The sequence below is a fragment of the Gadus macrocephalus genome, chromosome 6 (assembly GCF_031168955.1).
Source record: "Gadus macrocephalus chromosome 6, ASM3116895v1".
NCBI lineage: Eukaryota > Metazoa > Chordata > Actinopteri > Gadiformes > Gadidae > Gadus > Gadus macrocephalus.
In genome coordinates this window covers 23,544,814-23,569,455 of record NC_082387.1, presented here as the reverse complement: position 1 = coordinate 23,569,455, position 24,642 = coordinate 23,544,814, and the positions used below count along the sequence as shown (strand labels likewise).

Below are 24,642 nucleotides of genomic sequence, written 5' to 3'. Positions count from 1 at the left end.
CCCGCGGAACTCCCGATCTCTAGCAACGAAGAAAATGACAAATCATTGTTTAGAGAGAGAACACGTATTTTGAACCCCCCTAATTAGAGTCGAACTGATCGGAAGAGCAGTTAATTCACTTAATTAACACTAACTAAACAGCCTAAGCTCACTGTAAAAACGTAGCTAAACTCCCACGTTTAATTTTGATGGGGTTCAAAGTTTATGATTTGAAAATATCTAGATTTTAGGTAGGCCTACCTGTCCATACATTCCCAATTCCTCTAACCCGTGTCTGATGCGCTCGTTTTATTTGCTCTGCATTGCAGACCCTCGCACTGCTGAGGACAATGTCATGATATGCATTATCACATAGAAACCAAAGGATCACGTTGTGTCACAACTTTTCTCGGGCTAATGGCAAATCAGTGGTCAACATATTTTATTTCACGGCGCCTCGGAGCTCAGTACGCGTCCTTTTTTTATTCCACTTCTTATCGTAGCCTTGTATAATTATAATATAGTGAACGCTGAAATGACGAGCGATGTGGTGCAATCTACGCCTGCATTCCCTTGCGACGGACAGACCGGGGCTCCAATGGGACGCGTCGACGACCCGAGTCGGACCAATCAGCGCCAGAAGAGGAGGCGCGGCTCCTCCCCCGCCTCGATTACGTCATGCACAAACAGCTGGTCGTTGGCAAATCTGAAAAAATGTAGACCTGGACAGCGACGGAAAGCTGCTCTCGGGCTGTAGCCCATAATAAACATTTTAGCTTTTAACGATGTGGCATTTGGAGCGTCTGGGCTTAAGATCGAGCCCGCCACAGCTCCTGGTGCTTGTTTACACGTATTTCTGCGCGCTGGGAGGTAAGTCCTGTACACAAGTCCTCCGGGCTTCATTAAGAGGAGCTGTTCTTTGTGGGGGTGCTGAAATTCTTCTTATCAGAAGCACGGGGCTGCACTTGCATATTGCCTTAGGCTGGAGTGTTTTGTTTTTTTGTCATAGCATGTGTTATTTGATCATAGACCAGCTACTGCAAGTACTTTAAGACTAAATACAACTGTTCGATTATTTTTCCGTAGCAAAGCGAGAGAATGGGGGTACTGCCAATGATGGCACGCAACAGTGATAGAGGCTCTTAAAGGTTGTTTGTGGTGGGCTGCATTTGCGATGTTCAGTTTGGAGAAGTATGCAAGAATGTTGTTTTCGGATCGTCCCTCCGCTGTTGCGTTCAGGGGGCTTCCGTGGCATCAGTCAAAAACGTTAAGATTTGCTCTCCGTCCGTGGCTTTCATTTATCAACAGAGCAAAATAGAAAGACTGGGAGAATGTGTGTCACGAAGACTTAAGACAGACCCTTTCCAAATGATTTATTTTGGTAATTCTGCCCAGGAAAAATAATGTTATCATACACGTCAATGTGTTTTATTTCTGATCTATTTGATGTCCCACTAATGCGGCCTATACCGCATGTGTCTGAATGTGTTTTTCTGTACGTTTCCATCCGTCAAGACGTAGCCCCATGATCACCCGTTCACCGAGAGGACCCCGGACACAGGCAGCAGCGCCCAGTGGGGTCTTAGTGTGGAAGCAACAAAACACACACTCAGTCCGCACATGTATACCAACAACTGAGTAGCCTACTGGCTGGGTTGTTGATCGAACAGCTCGTAAAGGTTAGGAGGTGTAAAGGTGTAGGCGGACATGTGGGGCGATGCGGTCCCTTGGCAGACTTGTTGCCGTTGTGCTTGAAGGGAACGTGTCTGCTCGCCTATATATACCGTGCATGCTGTATGGAGCTGGCGATGCGCACCGGCCACGGATCTATAGTACGGTGATGATGCTGTTCACTCTTCATGAGCGCCGTGTTGTCTATTTTCACACCACATGCAGATGCATGGCTTTTTCAGATAAGGTGCATAGAACGCGCAGACTTTGTCCCTTTGTTCAGATGCATAGGCTACGTTAGAAATAGCACGTGTAGATCGCGCCATATAATTCCAGACACATTGTCATTGAAGGTGACAACAAGCAGGAGGAATACCGAACGGGGTGATGCTCAGATGCCATGCTATCTGATTTAAGTCATTCAAAACCCTTAAACCTGAGACGGAGAGTTGAATGCATGTGCTGTATCAACCTCCAAAGTTACACGTATTTATATTGCAATAAAATACATATCGCGATATAACGTGCAGTGACATAGCCTTTTGAGGTGAACAGCTCCTTACACACAACACCCACATTGATATGATCACAACACCCGTCATTTTAATGTCACTTGTGGTCAATTATCAAAACTAATGTGGGCACTATTATATTAATCTGTATGCAAATGTTTACTCAATGTATATATATATATATATACATATTTCTTTTTCTGATGTATTAATATAGTCAAGGAACACATTTTTGTTTTTGAATGAATTATTGTAATCTATTTCCTGAGCTGAACAACACTTTTAAACCAATAATGCACATCTATTTTTCCTACCTCCTTTCAACCATGAACGACTCGCGGAATGAATAATCTTAGGTCTTGTTCTAGGGCTCCCTGGATACTGGTTGTTAAGGCATGGTCGTTTTGTTTGAAGCTGATGCTGATGCTGTTGTTAGGGCATGTGGAATGTCCAGGCTCTGTTGCTATGTCAGAAATTTTCCAGTTTGAATGTTCACTGACACTGTTTTATATTCATGGGCATGTTGAACACTCCTGGGCATCTTTAGGTCCTGGTCTCTTTCTCTTCCTTTGAGAAAAAATCGGACACACTTCTATTGAGAGAGGTGCGATGCGGCGGCGCCAAGGTTATCACTCATCAGTGATTTTGTGTGCGATGTTTTTCAAATTAGTACCTGGCACAGCGCTCACTACGTCCTATCGTCATAGCAGTAATGGCTCTATCCTAACCCACCACGACCCGACCACCCTAAATCTGATGTGAAAGGGGCGAGGATATAAGATAAATATCTTCTATCGGATGTTTGATGAGATCTGCCCTTGTATTTTCACTATAAAGGTATTTTCAATTGGAGGCAAGGTAGCTGGTGCGCTTGGTGTGACCTGCCCTTCAACTAATGTAACCCTTTGCCATGTAATGGAAGATCACGAAGCAGCCCTTGTAAAGTGTGCGCTTTACAGCATATGGCGAAATGGTTGAATTGTCAAATCACGGTCGTCTTTAGTGTATTTCGTTCCTCTAACAGTGCAATCAAATGAATTACCGTCAGCTTCAGATTTTTATATTTTCATTGGACTTCAAGTTCTCACATAGCTGTAAGCCGCCAAGGTTCTGCTGTGTGTGTGTGTGTGTGTGTGTGTGTGTGTGTGTGTGTGTGTGTGTGTGTGTGTGTGTGTGTGTGTGTGTGTGTGTGTGTGTGCAAGTATGTCTGCAAGCGTGCAAGTGTTTACGCGCAAGTCGGTAAGTGTGTGAAAGTGTGTGTTTGTCGAGAGGGGAGGAGGAGGAGGAGGGTGTGAGGAGTGAGAAAATACAGAAACAGTTTCATCCACGCTACACGTTCACAGCCCACTGAGCCCGCTCTCCGGAGGGTCGCTTGCTCTGCCTCGCTCTCATCATTACAGAAAATAACATGAACAATGCCAATTTCCGAAAAAATAAAAGAAAAGTGAGGGCCTTTACAACCGTGAGCATGGAGGATGAGTCCCCGCTGTTTCTCCAAGTATCTCGTTAATCAGGAACATGTCAGCCGGTCGACCTGGATTTTATTTTCCAAATGACAAATGTGCACACGCAAGGGTGTGTATCTCTGAAACCCAAAAGAGATAATTGTTTCGGTTTTCCTGTTACTGTAAATGTCGGGGATGTATTTTGAGCTGAATGTGGTAAAAGGAAAAGCATAATCAAATGTATTGTATCTAATGTTAATTAATATTCCAGAACACAAATACAAAGAAGACGAGGACAGTGCTTAAAATAGAACACAGGCACGCTGCCCTCACTCTGCATGACAAAGTGTCTCGTGTGCCTGTCATGCTTGTCCCAAAATCACAATATCTCCATCAGTAATGAATTGAGTCACACCTAATTCCTCCCAATTTGAGCGCCCCCCCCCCCCACCCTCCATCTGCTGAGCGGGTTAATGTCGGGCCGACCCACGTCGGTAATGTAGCAGATTACACCTGTCTTCTTGTTCCCCCGCCTCTCACACACAGCCTCATCCACACCCAGCAGTGGATGTAATCCAGGGATTTTGACAGAACGGACCCCCCCCCCCCCATCTCCCCCCTCTCCCCTCCCCCGACCCTTTGAGGAAAAAGTGGCTCAAACTCTGCAATCGCGTCTGTTGCGATTGTAGTCGCTACCAGCTAGAAACTACTTCCATCTTCCACCCCGTTTGGAGTTTGCCATTTTACAACGTGCAGAAGAAGAAAAAGAATTTGTGAAGTGCTTAGATCAAAGGATGATTACAACATGCATATCTCTGTGTTTATATATTTATATACGTATATATCTCTATATATGCACACACCCTCATTGTTCATTCTTTCCTTTTCTGCTTCCACCAGATTGCCTTTTTGTGACTGATTACTTCACCCGTACGCCTCGTAAGCTGAATGCTTTCAACTCCTTCGCCAGCGTGGAGCTCTTCCACTTCCACGTGCCGGAAGACACGGTCATGGCCGTCTGGAACCTCATCACCTTCAAAGAGCAAGGAGGAACCTTCGGGGACAGCTGCCCCGACCACAACGTGACTGTGTAAGCAAACCTCGCACTGGGTTTTTTGTGTGTGTGTGTGTGTGTGTGTGTGTGTGTGTGTGTGTGTGTGTGTGTGTGTGTGTGTGTGTGTGTGTGTGTGTGTGTGGGTCTGGGTCTGGGTCTGGGGGTTCAGTAATGAAGGTCTTAGTTTATAAAGTGGTTTAGTAGGGGTTAGGTTATGACAGGGTTAGGGAGGGGTTTGATTATGACAGGGCTAGGTAGAAGTTGGGCTATGGAGGGGATATGTTTTTAAGGGGTAAGCTTATGACGGGGTTAGGCAAACAACGATAAATAGCAGATGCTGATAGTTGGTGGGTAATCTAACGTTGTTAATTTAGATTAATAGCTAATGTTTATTTGCAAAGTGCCCTTCCCACATAGCTCATCAAATACTTTTAACAAACAACTGTTTGATCTCTCCAACAATACAGGTTTATAGAGGTCTGTGGCTAATGCTTTATTCAACTCAAATAGATTGTCCACTAATTGAGTGGATTTGTCCTTATTTAAGATATGAAGGTTTATATTTTTAACGTGGGAGAACCATTCGCTGTTGGTGCAGTTTTGGAGTTTTTCTGATTGGATTGTGTGTGATTTAAGTAGATACAGCCTGTATATATTTTTGGCCGTTGACAGCAACTTCATCTAAGTCTGCATTTGCCTCACTGTGTTTATGCTAATATTTATGAATAATCCACTGTGGCTAGCCTTGGGATTGACATGTTATGTATTGTATTCCGTCCCTCCCTCCCTCCCTTAGATCCCCCTTCCCTCACCCTCCCTCCCGCCCCTCCCTTCTCCCCCTCTCCCCCATTTACCCCCTCCGTCCCCTCCCCTCCCTTCCCTCCCCCCAACCCCCTCCCTCCCTTCCCCTCACCTCCCGCTCTCCCCCCTCCCTCCCTTCCCTCCCCCCTCCCTCCCCTCCCTTCTCCCCCCTCCCCCCTCCCTCCCCCATTTACCGCCTTTACCCCCTCCCTCCCCTCCCCTCCCGCTCTCCCCCCTCCCTCCCCTCCCTTCTCCCCCCTCCCTCCCCCCTCCCCCATTTACCGCCTTTACCCCCTCCCTCCCCTCCCCTCCCGCTCTCCCCCCTCCCTCCCCCCCCCTCCCGCTCTCCCCCCGCCCTCCCCCCCCTCCCACACTAACCCTCTGGGCTGTATTTATCTGCTGATCAGGTACTTCAGGGCGGGGGCTCCTCCTGTGATCAACCCCCTCCACACCCACTTCCCGCGGGACACGGTGGTCCCGGGGTCCTTCGCTGTCACCCTGACGTGGACCCTCCCCAACCGCACCACGGGGGCGTTCAACGTGACCAGCCCGCTCCCGGGGGACTGGTTCCTGGCCGCCCACCTGCCCAAGGATGAGGGCAAGATCTCCGTCAAGGTTAGACGCATCAATTACCCAAATGACAGAAAGGCATTTGACGCTACATGATTAAAACGCACACACACACCTACACACACATATAGTATATACGTATATATATATATATATATATATATATATATATATATATACACATATATGTATGTAGTATAACTATTATTATTATTTATTTATTTTGTTTTGTTCGTTTTATATCGATAAAATATCTGTATTTTTATGTATTTGTAACATAATACATATTTGTTTTTCGTATGCATATTTATTTTTAAATTTCTATATGCATGTACATATGTGCGTGTGTGGTTTCGTGTGTACGTCTTGCGTTCAAAGAGACGCGCCCACCTCAGAGGCACCAGAGAACACAAGCCGAGCAGAGGAGGAAAGTGTTCAGTGCTGGCGCTCTGGCCTGCGGAGAGCAGAGCATGTGCATGCTTTCGTTGTCTCCCTCCTCTCCCTCCCGTCTCATCACGCACGCCTATCTGCCCACAGAAGGCGAGAACAAAAAAAAAACCCTTCTACACAATTTATGTATCGTTTTTTGGCCGCGTGTTTATCTAGTGGCCCCCCCTGCTGACTCGGGGATGGGTGGTTTAAACGCGCGTGAGGAAATAGGACTGCTACTGAAAGCCACCAGCCAACGTGGAACATTGCATTCCACTCAAAGTCATTCACAAAGAAGACAATTAGGCTTAAAAGTTGGGGGGTCCGATTCTAGCAGCATGCTTTGCATAGACATTGTGGCGCCATGGTGCAGTGTGTAGCTATCAGACAATCTACTCTGCTGCGTGCAATGCTTGCTACATTATGGAGAGACAAAGAACCACAATCCCTCCATTTGGTGCGGTTGGAATTAGGCAGCATGTTTCCAAAGGTTCAGCAAGACATTTCTGGCTGATTACATAATTAATAATCCGATATATATATTTGAGGAAGGTTTATTTTACAATCATATTTATCATTCTTTGAGTAAAGTTATCAGTATTATTGATTCCATTCTAATTATATTTTGAGATCCTTGGCACTATTTGACATCCCTATTTCAAATTCATTTTTCGCTCACATCATCTCTAATAAATTGCTTCGCCCGTATCATTTTTTTTATCATTTTTCAATGCACATTACGGCTCGGCGCATTACCTATCAACAAGAAAAAGCTCACCTCGACGAAACCCAAATCACCTCATTGAGTCTATATTAACTGAGCCATTTACCTAGGGGATAATTGTGGTCATTATCTCGACACCATTTCTATCAATTCGATTTGCGTATGGGGTGCATTAACGCTGCAGATTAAGGAAAGAGCAGGTGGGTAACTGGCCTTATATGGCCTTAGGGTAGACACAGAGGCATCTGATCCCCGTGATCAACAAGTCTAGCCTCTCTAATTTCTGCATTGATACGATGGTCGTATTTTTACGTCTTTGGAAATAATTCCGAAGTGGTGAACATAATGAACAGTTTGAGAGCGAAGCAACATAATAGGCAATAGGTTTTGCGGTAAGGTTGGATAGTGGAAAAAAACTGAAATGAGAAAAAGGACATGACAAAAGAATGAATATAATTAAGAGTTTGCCTAGCAACTAGCACGTGGAACCCACCAAAGTTGTGTCTGTGTAGATAGTTTTGTCTCATTCATTTTTCCGTTTTAAGACCGTGTCTCTGTTGGAACGTATGACAATGTAAGCGGGATGTATCAGCGCACAGCATCCGGAGCAACTGGGAGCTTCCACACACAGGTGGTGTGAAGTTCCTATCCCACAACAAAAGCTTGAGGTTTCTGTCCAATAAGAATGAAGGATTAATTTTGGCACATTTCCCGCTTTTTCTGAGTTAGATGTTGGAGTCACCCCAAACTTTGTTTTCGGCATGCCAGACTCTTTGTGTGTGTGGGCGTGTGTGGGAGTGTGTGTGTGTGTGTGTGTGTGTGTGTGTGTGTGTGTGTGTGTGGGTGGGTGAAGTATGTGTTGTTTTCTACCCAGATTGACTTTATCTGAAGCTCACCACTCAGTATAACTGACATCAAGTCATGTTGCAGTGTTCTTTGGTGTTGTTTTTCTTCCAAAAAGCCTCCCGACAACTCCCTGACGGAGACTATAGTCTGCCAAATCTTTGTACCGTTTTGTAGCATCCAGATAATCATTGCAGCTCTTGTTGTTGTTGTGTTACCCTTTTAGGGTCTGTACGAGGAATGCCAGTATCTCTTTCAACCCCAGCTCATCGTCCAAAGACTCATTGGGATTGCGGTGCTCTATCCAGGATACTTTATCGACCAGATGATCCCCGTTCACAACAGATCTGCACTTTATAAGTGAGTGATGGACTGTTGAAAGATTGCCTCAGAAGGGGGCAATTTACCTGCATCCCTCTGAAGGCTCAGCTAATGCTGCTCTTTCAGTATATTATTAGGGTGTTATATTTTTTCCCCATGTGGTTTAACAATAGATCCTACTGGGTGTGTGCGTGCACGTGTAATAATGTGTGTGTGTGTGTGTGTGTGTGTGTGTGTGTGTGTGTGTGTGTGTGTGTGTGTGTGTGTGTGTGTGTGTGTGTGTGTGTGTGTGTGTGTGTGTGTGTGTGTGTGTGTGTGTGCGCGCGTCCACGCACGATGTCTCCCCGCAGAGTGTTTATCCCAAGCTACGTCTCGAGGGTGAAGGTCCAGCTCGTGAACTGCAGCACCAAGAACAAGAGCGGCGACAGCTGCCCCGTGGTGCTGAAGATCCGGGCCCGGGCGCCGCCCGTCCACAACTCCAGCGCCCTGGACTGCAGGGAGTGGAGTCCCTGCGAGCTGGACTCCCCGCTGCCAGCCTGGGGCCAGTGGTACTACGTCCTGGTGGAGCGATACCTGAGCGACGCCGACGTCTACTTCCGCATCGGGGTGCGGGTCACAGGTGACGGGCCGTCCCCCGACTCAAATACTCGTTTTTGTCTCCGCTCTCTTGTGGCGGGGGTGTTTGTGTTTCTGCTGATTCCGATAATTATTTTACCTTTGGATTTTAACAGCGGTATGTTTGACGCGGCCGCTAACGGCCATTCAAGCTTTAATGACGAGGAGTAAAAATACATTCCACTCGACCGCACACACACACACACACACACACACACTGTGAGCAACGGATCTTACAGGCAATTTGTCGGCCACTTGGCGTCGAACACGCTGTCGGCGTTGGCCGAGGTGCCCTGATTCTTTGAGCCTTCTCACGCTCGAGATATGAACACGAGTAACTCCTATACGAACCCAATTCAGTTCCATTCCTTACTTCTCTGTAATGTCTGGCAGTGGAGTGCAGCGGGCCGTCCCTCTCCTTTCCTTCGCGAGCGTAGTGGAAGCTGTGGCCTAATATTACACATCATGTTTTGACAGCAAAGGGAAAAGGCAGACGGCCACCAGAGAGACTCATCGCGTGCCTTGTTCTCGAGAAGATTAAAGCAGAACTGGGCCAATTCATGTGCGATTCGCTAAGAGGCCGTTCATGCGGTGCTTGAGTGCTGCATGATGGGGTATTTGTTGATTCTGTTCCGGTTTCCCCATCCCCCTGTTTCCTTCTTTGTTTATTTAGAGTTGTGACGGCTAAAATGGTATGTCGCCCCCCCCTTCCAAATCAGTGGGAGGTCCACAGCTCCACGCGATATATGGTGCACTTGTCACCATGGCAACACGGACACTAATTATTCAGACTCTCTCTCTCTCTTACACCTTTTCTCTCTCTCTCTCTCTCTCTCTCTCTCTCTCTCTCTCTCTCTCTCTCTCTCTCTCTCTCTCTCTCTCTCTCTCTCTCTCTCTCTCTCTCTCTCTCTCTCTCTCAGACTCTGGCCAGCTACACTTCACTTGACCTTTTGCAAATTTGCTCTTAATGTAATAGAAAATCTTGAGGGACCATCTATCAGTGGTAGATAAGTTTTCCTCCTCTCCTCTCAGATCCTCGCTTATCAGACCATTATTGTGATTGTGTGTGCATCTGTGTGTGACCATATAACATCCGTTACAAAAATGTGTGTATTCGGTTAAGTGAGTGGGGTAAATCGAGGTTCTGTTATTGTTTTCTATTGATGGCAAATAACCCATTTAACAACGGATACCAGAGCAATACCAGAGTGTTTCTAATGATGCTTCACCTGCCTCTCCAGATATACATACAAATATTTACCAGTTTTAATGGACTGTGCGGAAACTATGCAAATTTGCCCAGGCCCGGAAAAAGCTTCTGAAATTGTGCTGTGGATGTGTTTGTGTTTGACAGAAGGGTGTCACTCGCCATTGAGTATTTAGCCGGCTCAGCGAGTGAAAGCGTACTGCATGTTATTACGACCAAGCTTTTCTCATTAAAGAGGCATTGGGCCGTTCTGGACCTTGTGTTTACATTAGGGAAAATTCAGCAAGGATGTGCTATGCAAACATTTGCAGAAGACACGGTGGTTCAGCATGCGTAATGCCAGGGAGCAATATTCCCGTTTGTTCCAGCTTTTATTACACACACACCGTAAAATAACTCCATTAGAGAAAACCATATTCCGTAAACCATCCGTCGGTTTGATCCTCAATCCATAACCGGGTTGTTATTCAATGCAAATCTCCATTGTGCGCTCGCACAGATTGCTCCAAACCCAACTTATCCCGGGACCACGCGTCGCCCAGCTCGGCCCTGAACATGCCGCAGTCCTTCGGCATGGCCATGGGCTTCTCCCTGTCCGAGACGCTCCCGATGGCCGACCTGCCGGCGCTGTCCGGGAACGCCAGCCGGCTCCGCGCCTCTGAGGACCCCGTGGTCTACCTGTCCCCCAGCTCGGACCCGGAGATGTGCTGGCCCATCCGGCCGACGCTGCGCAACGAGCTGGACACCTTCTCCGTGCACTTCTACGTCTTCTTCGGCCCCAACATCTCCGTCCCGCCGGACCGGGCCGCCGTCTTCGCCATCAACCTGATGCCCGTGCTGGACAGCGGCGGCGTGCTCAACATGGAGATCAAGCTCAACATGGTGAGTCGGGGCCCCCGTCGGCAGGGCACTGACGCCGCGGTCGATACGCTGCTCTGTAGCGGACCACTGGAGGCCGGCGCAGTAGCAGCGCTTTGGAGTTCAGGCTCGGTGAATCCTGGCCCAAAAGAGGGCTTTTGAGTTCAGTGTCTCAGGTGGAAGGGGGGGGGGGGAGGCATTGTGTTATGCCCCGCAAGCGTGTGCACACACGGCGCACGCGCACAGACATCACACAGGGGTGCACGCACGCAGACATCACGTAAGCATGCAGACTCGTATAGATCACATACACACACACACACACACACACACACGCATGCACACATACGCACGCACACACACACACACACACGCGCACGCACGCACGCACGCACACACGCGCACGCACGCACACACACAGACACAAGAAGTTGAGTGATTATGTGTAGCCAGCAGCATCAGGCTGAGAGTTTGCGTTACAAAGGGCTTGGCTTTGGAGTAGCGTGTCTTTGTACGCGCTGCCATTGTTTTCCCCTTCAGGGATTGCAAATGAACAGAACAAAGCCCGGGTTCGTGTTTGGTTGGTGGCGTACAACACATCTCCGTGCAACATCGGGGAAAAAAAAAGAGCAGCAGGAAGCGGGCGGCTCTGATGAGATGTTATTTTGGATGTGTGCATGTTGTACCACGTGGCCAGTTGTTGTGCTGTTGCAAAGGCTGTGCAGGGCTGCCGAGCAGCCAGACAACCGTAACTAGTGGAAACCGAAAGGGATCTGTGTATTTGCTTATGCTTAATTAAGGCTAATTGCTGACCGCCAACTTTCCTTTATTTATGTTTATGGTACATTCCTTTGTTTTGGCAATGTTCTTGTGAGGGGAAATACTTCTATAACTACTATTTATACTATTACCACTACTACTGATACTACTACTGATACTATAACTAATTATATCACTGCTACTATTACTATATTGCTACTCCTGCTGCTACTACTATTACCGCATTACTGCTACTGAGACTATGTAATATGTGTGTAGCAAATAAGTCTTAAGTCAGGAAGCATGAAACAGCCTCCACAATGTGTGAGTGGTCTCCCGTGATGGCGGTTCGGTGATTCCTTGGTGGTTTAGAATGTCTCAGACTATAGATCTTGAATGAATGAAGAACTGTCTTAATTAATAAGAAGTAGATAGCCTACACACACACACACACACACACACACACACACACCCTAGAGCTGTCCCGCGTATGGATATGATACATTTTTCATGTGCAGTTATGCAATGATTCTACAGTAACCCGCCATGTCTGTATTTTTAGATGTATTGGCAACGTCTTCATTTAGCTACTGCGGAGATATACCAAGACCGCGCTTCCAGTTCCGTTGTTAGTTTTAAAGCATGCAAGTGTTCAGCTAAAGGCAAAATAAGACACAAGGAGGACATCCAAACGCCTAATTGTTGGTACATCTCCAGATGGATGGTGGTGGACAAATAATGTTTGTTGGCTTTTTATTCACAGTCCACAGTGAAAGGAGCAAACGTCACGGTGTTCGGGTGCCTGAACCACGGCATGCCGCTCTTCATGCGCGAGAACTCTTCCATCAAATGTGAATCAGGCAAGTCTGTGACTTTACAGTGAACTTTGGTTATGCATGTCATGAGGGAACATGCGGTTCAGGGGGTATGCACCTGGCTCTAGGAGACCTCCCGGTAACCCACAGTCCATTATGGGTTGAATCCAAAACTGGGTTAGGTTGTCGGCCCGGACAACCTAACCCAGACCATCCTTTTCAGTAATTCATGAAAAAAAGAGATTGTGATTTAATGAGGTGGTTTATGGCCTCTCCTCATAACATTGGTGCATTTTTTTTAAACAACTCCTCTCCCCCTGTGTGCGTTTCTCCTCCAGAGTCGGCAGCGGGTTTCCTACTCACGGTCAACGCGTCGTCCAACATCACCAAACTGAGGATCCCCTACCCCCAGACGGGAACCTGGTACCTCAGCCTGCGGTCGCTGTGCGGTACAGAACACGGGTCAGCACTCAACGTTATTCCCTCACCTGCTCGGGCGGTTCCATATCAAGGTTCACCGTTTGCGCTGAAAAGATAAGATAGAGATAAAGACATAAGGGATTTTCCGTTCACTTGAACGATTTTCCGTTCCGTTCACTTGAACGTTCCCACCCCCTGGTAATTTGTTGACATTTCCACAAGCCAACCTGTCGATGAAGCATGTTGAAGCTCAGGTCACAGAGGGTTGGGGGAAAGCTTTTTGTAGGGCAAACAATGGCGCAGGTTGATTATATAGAAACAAAAAGGCGTTGAATCAACAGAGGTACAATTCCATTTTCGACTAAAAAAGGCCAGGCAGCACTATGGCAATTAATACCAAGCTAAAAAAAGCCTCATTGATTTGTTTTGCTTGCCTTGGCGTTTAGCAGTATTAGTTGTTCCAACCTTTATCAAATGCATCTAAGCCCTATGAGCAAGAGGCCTGTCCACAGTTAGCACGCCATCTGCTTCGCGGCGAAGGCCTTTTGACTTCACAACGACACGGTAACATGCCTCCTGTCTATGCCAAGTGAGGACAATATTGCGGGGGTTGGATTTAAAAAAAAGAAAATGAGATTTTTACTAATATTGTGTTTAGTCTATTGATATTTATTTATATATTTATTATTTATTCAAAGTGTTCACATTTATTTAGCAATTGATATCGGCTACGGCGGGTGTTAAGATGTCAATATTAATGTGTGTAATGATTCATACCGTAGCAGTTATGCAAACTCAGCACTATTGCCAGGGCAGTAAATGAACTGGCGAAAATGTCCTCAGAATGAAAGTGAGCAGATTTTTTAACCAGCCACACGGGGATTCAATTAAATCAGCCTAACAGATGGTGTGGGATGTGGTCTCATATGCACACCAGATCATTGATTAGGTCTGAAAGCATTTGGTAAAAGTGTATATTTCTATTGCCTCAATCTCCTCCCAATCATACGGGCTCAATCTATTACATCGCATTAGTCACCAAACGCCAGCGGGGATCAAAACAAGCAGAAAGGTGCTCCTGATTGCAATTAATTGGATCATTTTTTTTGGAAATGAATGAGTTCCCCTCCGTGATGTTTTGGATAACATTTTCATTTTCATTCTTTTGACTGAGAAAGCCACAGAACAGAATCAATGAAGTTACATGAGAGACAGAGAGAATGAAAGGGAGAAAAGAAAGAGGGAAGAAAGAGCGACAGAAAGAACGAACGAAAGAAAGAAAGAGAGAGAGTTTGAATGAAAACAACATTGTGTAAATGAAAGTCGGACAGAAACACAGATTTTAAAATTTAAATGTATCCTTTATTTGTGGGGTTCACCCTGAGCGATTATACCACCCGTGCCTAGAGCACAAGGGAAGCAGATTATGCGCGGGTTGCCCTCAGACGTCCCAGTGGCAACGCCCCAGAGCTGAAGGTCACCACCTGAGTGTCCTGGCTAACATCCTTTGCGGTGTGCGTCTGTGTTTGAATTTGGCAGGTTTGAGGCATGCCCCAACGTGACAGCCGAGGTGTACCTGCGCTCCTACCTGACGCCCTGCATCAACGACTGCGGGACGTACGGACAATGCAAGCTGCTGCGGACAAACAACTACCTTTACGCCGCGTGTGAATGCAAAGCAGGTGGGTGGAACTTCGGGTCTTCATTCCAACCGTTGTTGTTACAATTATTATTGATGGTCGATGGTGAAGATATGATGAGAACGGTGAGAGGGAGCGCTCGGATACCGTCGTGGCGATCCTTCAGAATTTGACACGAAAATAAATCTGTCTCTGTTTTAGGAAGATTGGAGGGAATCGGATATCAAACATTGTGCGTTTTCACTTGGGAATGACTGACATTACGTGCTTTTGGTCAGGTCTTCATTAAAACTCTCAAATGATTTAGCATACTAACCATCCTTTGACAACTCCTTGCATTTATTATAAGATCAACTTTTTGAAAGAGGCTCAAATTACAGATATTGCCTTATTTGCTTTTTATTATTTGCTGATTATCATCTCTCACAACCACGGATGATTAAATCCGGTGTGAGGATTTGTCTTTGTTCAAATAGTTGTCCCTGGCAGTCATTTCGTATTTGACACCTGCCACTCGTCCCGAACCAACACACAGCCACACAAAAACACTTCTGCCTGATATCTTGTGCATGTTTCAAACACACTTATCTAATCTCAGCCGGAAGGAAGTGCAACCCACGGGCCAGAGCAGGTGTGGCGTACTCATGTTGCATCAGCCATTGGCTGTACTTCCCTAAGCATTTCCAAAGCAATGAAGTACCTGCTCTGCTTGGTTATGAGGATGATACTAAATATATTGAATGGTTAAATCTCTTGGTTTCATAACCAATCATTTCTAGGAAAATCAGAACTCAGTCATGACTTGACTTGTTTTAGCTTGGTTAATAACATAACAACTGTACCTAAGCATCATACCTAAGTCACAATTGACTACCTAATCCCTTACCAGATGCTTCTATCCAAATACTTTCTTTTTAGGTACATTTCGTAAATGATCAGGTTATCGTCTAGCTCAATGATGCCTACAGGTACACTGTGGACATTGGGGTTTGAACCCAGAATCTTTCGACTGGTAGTCTAACACACTAACCACTAGACAACAATATCACGTACTCATGGACATAGAAATGTGCCCCTCGCACCATGTTAATGCATGTGCTTGTGTGTGCGTGCGTGTGTGCGTGTGTGTGTGTGTGTGTGTGTGTGTTGGTGCCTGCGGTGTGTGTGTGTGTGCTCAGGCTGGGACGGCTGGGGATGCACGGACAACTCGGGGGCCTACTCCTACAGCTTCCAGCTCCTCTCCACACTGCTCCTGTGTCTCAGCAACCTAATGTTCGTTCCTCCGGTGTTTATCGCCATTCGCAGCCACTACCTCCTCGAGGCGTCCGTCTACATCTTCACCATGTTCTTCTCTACCGTGAGTACAGCCCCGCCGCCTCTGGGGAAACCCCTTGAACAAACCGTGGCTCGGTTGGAAAACCAAGTTGAACCCAGCCTGGTTTGGTGTATATCTCGATAGCGGTGCTTTGGGAAATGTGTCAATGTTTTTTTGGTCTCCTGTTATTTGAGTCATGAACAATGTTGTCGTGTTTTGTGATGTTGAGGGAAGGACTGAAGTTCAACTGTGTTTAACTTTAATGCCTGGCTATCTAGCAATATTAGTGTAGTGCTTCGTACTCCAATTTTCTCTTCTATTTACAAAATAGCCGTGCGTGGGTTGGTGCAAAACAAGTTCGCAATTTTAACTGTCTTTGTTTGGTTTAGATCTAAAAAGAAATGCAACCGGTTCAGTTTGGTTGAGGACTAGTGAACAATTTAACCAAGTTTGGTTTGGTTTAAAAACTAGTTGACTGTTGAACCCAACTTGGTTTGGTTTAAATCTTATTAACATTGTTTGGGAAATGCACAGTTTTTGTGGGCTATTATTTGGGTCAACAAAAATGTCATTGTACCGTCTGCTGTTGAGGAAAATCCGAAGGTCAGATTTGCTCAACATTTGAGGAGGTTATGTATAAAGTTGAATAATACAAACAGTACATTTAAAATTGTTATAGTTGAAAAGGCAACCAATTTTGACTTTCGAATATAAATGACAATAGTGTTGCGTTCTGTGTCCATAATTAAAATGTAGAATTCTTTGATGAAACCTTTTCCTGAAAGGATAATTTATTTTACCTTTTACATTGATGACCACGCAACTATAGAAAACTGATACTAAACAAGATGCTTAATTGCCTCGTGCAAGTGAAAGAACAAAAACCTGCTCGCTTTGCAGTTATATTGTTTCTGCTTTGCTGGCGGTTACTTGCCATTTATCGTGGTGAAGATTAGCATCACACTGTGTAACAATCAAACTAGCTCGTAGCTTAAAATCACCTGGACATATCTGTATTGTCAATGCTGATTGACAGCGATTTTAATAATGTTATCAAGAAAATCACATCCTACAGGTGATATATTCTACAATGAAAAAAAATGCTGGCCAGCCCGTACCTCCGACAACCCAACCAAGCCGAGATCCGTCAGTTCACGTAACGCACAGCTAGGCAGAGTAGACGGAACGCTGTTCATGAGTTTTTTTTTAATTCTGAAGACTTTTGTCCCTTATCCCGTCCCATAGTTCTACCACGCCTGTGACCAGCCGGGCATCGTGGTCTTCTGCATCATGGAGTACGATGTCCTGCAGTTCTGTGACTTCCTGGGCTCGCTGATGTCCGTCTGGGTCACGGTGATCGCCATGGCCAGACTGAAGTCCATCATCAAACAGGTAGTTCTTCACCCGGCATGTGCGCTCTGATGCTTTTGAAGTGGAGGACCACAGGATCTTAAAACGTCATAACTTATCGCATATCATATCACAGAATGATACAAAACGACCCGATTCTTGACAGGAAAACGTCAAAAAGTATATTTATATCTCAAAGCTCAGCCCTGATACTCAGGATCACCTCAGGATTGTAGGAATGTGGTCTGAATCTCCCTCCCTACCTCCCTGGTGCTTTTGTCTGGGCCATGAGTGTTCAGTAATTGATAATCACTTGGCTCTGTAGCCAGTAGAAATTTACTCCATCCATTAAATCGGCGGTAACGAAATGAAGGAAATCGATAGACTGAAATACCATGAGATTGCAATGGAACATCGTTTTCTGATGCTTAATGCACACACTGATAGCCTCAAAGACCCATGTTGAAGTAAACGACCAGATGTCTGCTGTCCGTCAGTTTATCATAGACAATGTATGTCCTCCCTCCTAATCACTTTTGAGGAAAAACACTTTTCTTCTATTTATTTCATGGATTGGGGGGGGGGGGGGGGGGGATGAGTTCGGGACTAATTGTGCCCGCTTGGGTGCGCTTTTAGTATTATCTCCAGCATGCAGTCTGGTGGCGTCTAAATGGATGCTGCCATATTGTCAGTGGGTGTGTTTAGGTACGTGGTGCCAATCGGGGATTACACAACTCGCAAGAGAGCAGCCGGAGGGGAAGAGCTGTTGGTCGGCCGCACTTTCTCCGATATTTTTGGAGCCCTGTGATGAAAAATAAAATGATAGCGTGTAAACAGTAACAGGTGCTCTCTCTCCCCGGGTCACTCGCTGGCTGCTCATCAAGACGGTGTGTGTGTGTGTGTGTGTGTGTGTGTGTGTGTGTGTGTTGTTTAGGTGTGTGTGTGTGTTGTTTAGGTGTGTGTCAATGATAAATGAGAGAGAGAGAGAGAGAGAGAGAGAGAGAGAGAGAGAGAGAGAGAGAGAGAGAGAGAGAGAGAGAGAGAGAGAGAGAGAGAGAGAGAGAGAGAGAGAGAGAGAGAGAGAGAGAGAGAGAGAGAGAGAGTCCGAACATCTGCTGTCCTCCAGAGCTTTCATTTTTGCTGAGCGCTGCACTACACAGTCACTAATCACACCGCACATGTCAGGAATCACAAGTGGAACCGTGTGGATGCTAGTGTGTGTGTGTGCATGTGTAAGACTAAGTGTGTATAATTTAACTTGTTTGTGGGTGCAACAGCAGGAGAAGGTTAAAGACCCTGCAACACCTGCTGGTGTGCAGGCATGCACTTTTGTTTTTGTGTGTGTGTGTGTGTGTGTGTGCGCGTGTATGAATAATGATACACGTGTGTGTGTAATAAAGAAACACACTCACGTGTGCAGGCACACTTGTGTTTGTTGCGTGTGCGTGTGCACCTATACGTGACTCTATAAACATGCAATGTTATTTTGCTCGTCTCGCTGTACAATAGAGATAACAGCGAAAACACAGCCCAAGACCACAGCAAATGCTCACTGTTTCCGTATGGATCTGTGCCAAGGCAAATCAATACAGCGGGAAGGAACGTGCTGGCGCGCTGAACGCACGGCGCGCGCAAGCGCACACACACACACAATCACACTCACACTCTCACACACACACACACACACACACACACACACACACACACACACACACACACACACACACACACACACACACACGAGCACATGCGCGGCAGCCGTGCACAGCCCCGCCCGACCGGAGGTTCCAGCATGACTGATGACCAGCGTAGCCTGGATTCGACTGGCTCTGCTCCTCTCTGCTCCTCTCTGTTCCTCTCCTCTCTATTCCTCTTGCTCTGCGCCAATTAGTCCTATCTCTCTGCAGACGGGGGCTGCCTCCCCCACTCCACACCCTCACCCCCGCAGTCGCTCCCCCCCCGCCCGCCCGCCCGCCCTCTCTCCCTCTCTCTGTACCCCTCCTCTCGCTCCACCACTCATCCAGTCCTCCTCTGCCAAGGCCACAGAAGAATATGCTCCCCCAGGCATGGGCGCGCTTGACATGCAGACGTAAGCTGCTCAGGGCATGTCTAGTGGGGTTTATTGATTGATTTTTTTTTTTTTGCATCTCAAGACTTGTTCACCCCCCCCCCGCCCCCACATCCCTCCCCACCATCACCTTTTTACTGGCTGTTGGTTTTTATTGTATGATGCGTGTAGGAAACACAGTGGCGGCATTGCTAAGAATACACGCCCTGGTATTAGAGTTCTTGAGCGAGGTTAGTAACATAACGAATGTATAGGGTGTTTCAGGTTGGGAAGTGCATTTGCTGGACCACTCTGTATGCATTATTCAAAATAAAAAGTATTTTTTATTTTTATTCATAAATACATAAAGGTACAAAATGATGAATCCTTTTTACATATATTATACTGCATTGTTTCATAAATTGCTGCATATATTGACTATAGAACATTTCCGTTCATTCTCATTTCGTGTTCTTTCCTTCTCTCTAATACACTGGGATACACCAGCACTCCGTCCCTCCAACTCCCACTCAGCTCCATCCTCCCACCGCTATGCTCACTCCTCATCTGAATAGACAGTGAGGAATCCCCCTTGCTTTTGTAATGACATTAACCTTTCTGTGAGAGCAGCCCGAGCGGGATCCACCTGCGCTGCCACCCGGGGCCCGCTGGCTGAGTGTCTGTGTGTCTGCGTGTCGTTCCCCCCCCCAGGTGCTCTACTTGCTGGGAGCGATGTCTCTTTCCATGGCTCTTCAGCTGGACCGACACGGCCTGTGGAACCTGCTGGGACCCAGTCTGTTCGCCCTGGGGATCATGGCGGTAGCATGGGTAGGTGGAGTGGAGGATGCATTTACATATTTGCCTGGATTTTGTCCAAATGTACTCACAGCCTAGTGAGTGTGTGATATCATTGTTTTTTTATAGGTGTTTTTTTTTTTTTATCACAGACACAAATCAGGTATCTTTTGGGTTGTATTCTAAGGAATGTACCACTACGGGGTGTCTGGTTATCAGATAATAATGCACCAAGAAGTCCATTATTTTAATAATGTGAGACCCTGGAGAGGTACATTCCGGTTACCACAGATACCTACAATGATTAGGTATTAGTTACTTTAATCTATTATGTCATTTGGTTTGTATCGACTTAATTGGCTGAAATTGGAATCTCTTTCTGTGGCGTTTTGAGCATATTGTTTTTGCATTATGGGCAGCTTAGGTTAATAGCTGCATTGGACCGTTGATTTAAATTCAGGATGTCTGTTAAAAGGCAGAGGCATCCCATTATTAAAAAATAATGCACAACCTTGGAACATTATCGACCAATCATGGTCAAGTACTCACCAATTCTGACTACAGTTCCTTGTGATAAATCTTCTGCCAAAAAAACACTGCTCAATGGTAAACATGGATGGCTGTGTGGATACAGCTTTTAAAATATGTTTTGTAGGTTTCCCCCATATCTTCTCCTCTGAAGGGGAACAGGTTTCAAGTGATTTCACCCTATGATTTAAAAAGGGGGCTTCGACATGCATCCCAGAAAAGTCCAATTTGAGGGTCCACATGTGTCAGCCTCAGGCAGCCTTTGTCCTTCCAAGTGTTCTGTCTGCAGAACAGTCACGAGCGGCTGGCTTAATCTGTCACTTAGGGTTACAGCGGAGTGGAACATGGAAGAAACGTCTGACTTTTCTGACCAATGGAGCCGCTCCTTATTAGCATGCAGGGAGATTTAAAAGTTTTGCGGCAGGCGGTTATTAGTCAAGGCTTGTAGTTCCATTATAAGTCAGATTCTACTTTCACCGACTGTTCAGCGAGTCATAATGTACTCCCTGGATGGGTAAGATTAACACAATAGTCTTTATGGATGGATGTTGAGAAGAACCGAAATAAGCAACCAGCCCAAAAAACAACCGACCCTTTTTTAAAGTCCCAGAATTCTGACGAGGGTTTAAGGACAGGGTTTTTGAGTTCTGCTAAAAGCTTTGCTTTTAGTGTAGAGTGGAGGTTACCGCCAGTCAGCTCCACTGCTCCGGTGAGGATTCTGCAGAAATTGTTGATGTTTAGATGATATTTAATTTAGCTTAGTGATTCCTTCAGCTCCCCTGCCAACGCTGCCTAGGAGTACACATTTCACAGACATTGGCCACAATCCTTGACCGTCGTGACTTTCCATATTAAAATGGCCTCCCCTATCACATTATATACCCTTATCATCCCTTCCCCCTTCCCCAAAACGTGTGTAAATTGTTGTTGAAACAAAATTTGTTTCAGAACCAATCCAGGGAATATATTACGGCTCATATAATCAATGAAAGGCAGATTCTATTCTACAGTAATAGACAAGAAGGAACTGAGTGGACTGAAAGGGGACGTTATTAAAACGGCACAAAATAATGATTCATCACGCCGGCAAATTTAGAAACCGCTTCTTTCCCATCATTTTTTTCCTGCCGTTATCGTGGAGATCAGTTTTCGAAAGGGACACTGATGATGACTCTGTCATGTACCCAGAAGACGTGCTGCGACCGTTTAACAGCGGCCCCGAGGACGAGCCCTGCCTGGGGCCGGTCCTGGGCCCCCCCCCGGGCTGGTGGTTTCGGTAGCGCGGTAGCAGCAGCACCCCCGGTCTCCGGGAAGGCCTATTCATGTCAGGCTGTCACCGTTCTGCAGCGCTTGGCGTTCACAGTGATTGCAGACACAACCGAGTTAGACCAGTGGAGCGCGGCGGTGCCGTTCCCGGGCCCGGGCCGTCTGTCTGTCTCCCCGCCCGGGGTGTCGCGTGGCCACAGTGTGACGCGGTACGCAGAGAGTTCAGCTCTTGTCAGATGGGGAGGATCGCTGGGTGCTTTCACTCTTTAAGTGGACTTGTTGCCTCGTGTGTTTCAATACTTTTTTGCAGACATACATTGATATGAATAGATATATATCTATATGTTTAAAAAGTTCCACATTAGCCGGCAGGATTGTACTTACAGCGTGACCAGGGACTGAAACCGAGACTGTTAAGTATAAGAATATTTAAAAACGAGACAGACACGCAATAGTGTGCTGCTGGGTGTAGACAGGCGTACTTTCGTGTTGCGTTTACAATACAATACAATTAATCACATTAATTAGTTATGATTATAATGGATAACGGATGTCATGTTTTTCATATGGCCTGAAGCTATTATTACATCGGTCTATGCCTCTTCTCGTTATTCTGAAAACGATACCAATTTGTGTGTTGTATGTGTGCGTGTGTCCGTGTGTTTGTGTGTATGTATATGTGCACATGCCTGTATGTGCATTCAATATGTGTTTGTTATATATACGCATGCCTGTGATTATGCATATGCATACATGTTTGTGTGTATTTGTGTTTGTGCATACGTGTGTGTGTATGTTTGCCTGTGTGTGTGTTTCTCTGTGCATAACTGTGTATGTGTGCATACGCATGCGTGTGTGTACATACATGTGTTGATACATGCGTGCGTGTTCGTGTGTGTGTGCGCGCGACGCGTATGCATACGTGTGTGTGTTTATGTGTGCATACGTGTGTGTGTGTGTGTTTATTTGTGCATATGCGTGTGTAGGTACATACATGTGTGGAATGGATACATGTGTGCGTGTGTGTATACATTGGTGTTCACAGATGTGTGTGTGTGTGTGTGCGCGTGTGTGTGTGTTCCCCCCCCCAGACGGTGCGCACCGTCCGCCGCCGGCGCTGCTACCCGCCCACCTGGAAGCGCTGGGCCTTCTTCCTGTTCCCCGGCGCCATGATCGCCACGTCGGCCGTGGCGCTCTACGCCTTCGTGGAGACGGAGGAGAACTACTTCTACATCCACAGCATCTGGCACATGCTGATCGCCGGCAGCGTGGGCTTCCTGCTGCCGCCGCGCGCCAAGCCCGACGCCAGCGTCACGCCGCTGAAGCCCCGCCGGCGCGGCTGCGGCTACCAGCTGTGCGTCAACGAGCACGAGGAGATGGGCCTGGTCGACCCCGCCGCCGCCATCATCTCCATCAACAGCATCTGCACCAGCTGATGCCCTCCGCACTGGGCGGAGCTCATCGTCTTCGTCGTCGTCGTCGTCGTCCTCCTCCTCTGTCACCGACCCACCCCCCACCCCCCCCCCCCCCCCCCCCTCCCACACACACACACACAACCCCTACAACCACTTCCAAGCCTTCTACTGTACCTGAGAGACACACTTCATTGCCTTCTTTTACTTGGGGAGTTCACACACGGGAAAACAAGCCACAGAACTCGAAACAAGCAATGTACATATTTTTTCTGCGCAGATCGCGGCACACTGTATTTTTTTCTTTTCTTTTCTTTTTATTTTTTTTTCTTTCTTTTCGGTGTTGTTGTTGCCATGGTAATTATTATTGACCCACTTGTAATTATTATATTTACTACGGGGATGTTGAAATTGTTCTCATGAATTTTGTGGATGTACAGTGGCACACTGTGTTTGTGAATATGTATTTAAAGTCAGAGCTGGACCACTGCTGCTACTTGACGGTGACTGTACTACTGCTTATGTTGAGTATTTATTGAGGCCCACTAAAAAGGGCCGGTTACTTTAGGGTTGAGGGGGGGGGGGGGGGGGGGGCGTAGTGGTATGATTAATAAAGAACACAGCTTTTAACAACCCTTCTTTTGGAATATATCTTTTGCACTGAGAAACAAAACAAACAAAAAAAGGATTCTGTAACTTTTCTAATATCTAGTATGTAATATTAAATATGGAACAATTGGCATCCCTGCGTTTCAAAAATGTCAAAAATGTAGTTGTCATGTGGAATGTTAGAATGTCTTCTTTTTGGGGTTCTGTTGCCATTTCTATTTATCGCTTTGACACGAATGTGCTGATTGTTCTGTCGCGGGAACATTTCCAAAAATCCAGCTCCCGTTGGGAAGTGAGTGGGCGCCCCACTGGATTCCCGCCACACTTTCTTCGAGACCTCATGCAAAAGAACTCACTGCACCGTCCCTTTTTACCAGAACCTGTTTAACACTGGATTCATAAACAATAAACGTGTCTTTTTCTTTATCTTCCTCGTCAAGTCACTCCATTATATCGTTTCCCTCGCCTTCCATGTTAATGCAAAGAGTGGGAGTGAAACGTGACTCACGGCTACAGTAGTCGATGCGTTGCCTTTCCTGTCTGGAAGCGTTATGACTGTGGCTCTCTTTGCATGAAGAGCTGCCAACCGCTCCTTTGCTCAGGAATAGCACAAGATAAAAACAAAGAGTACATGGAGTCTCTCATTGTTCAGAGATA

At 46.4% G+C, this 24,642-nt stretch overlaps 1 protein-coding gene across 1 annotated transcript; it reads left to right on the top strand.

Annotated features, from left to right (window-relative positions):
• The first annotated feature begins 660 nt into the window (after positions 1-660).
• Positions 661-24,411, top strand: tmem8b (transmembrane protein 8B). Its single transcript, XM_060055152.1, has 13 exons — positions 661-849; positions 4,508-4,697; positions 5,870-6,077; positions 8,255-8,388; positions 8,700-8,968; positions 10,671-11,053; positions 12,552-12,648; positions 12,942-13,065; positions 14,563-14,705; positions 15,842-16,020; positions 17,224-17,370; positions 20,087-20,203; positions 23,056-24,411. Exons 1-13 carry the CDS (start codon positions 765-767, stop codon positions 23,398-23,400), a joined length of 2,421 nt encoding a protein of 806 aa, XP_059911135.1. The 5' UTR covers positions 661-764; the 3' UTR covers positions 23,401-24,411.
• Positions 24,412-24,642: the final 231 nt, after the last annotated feature.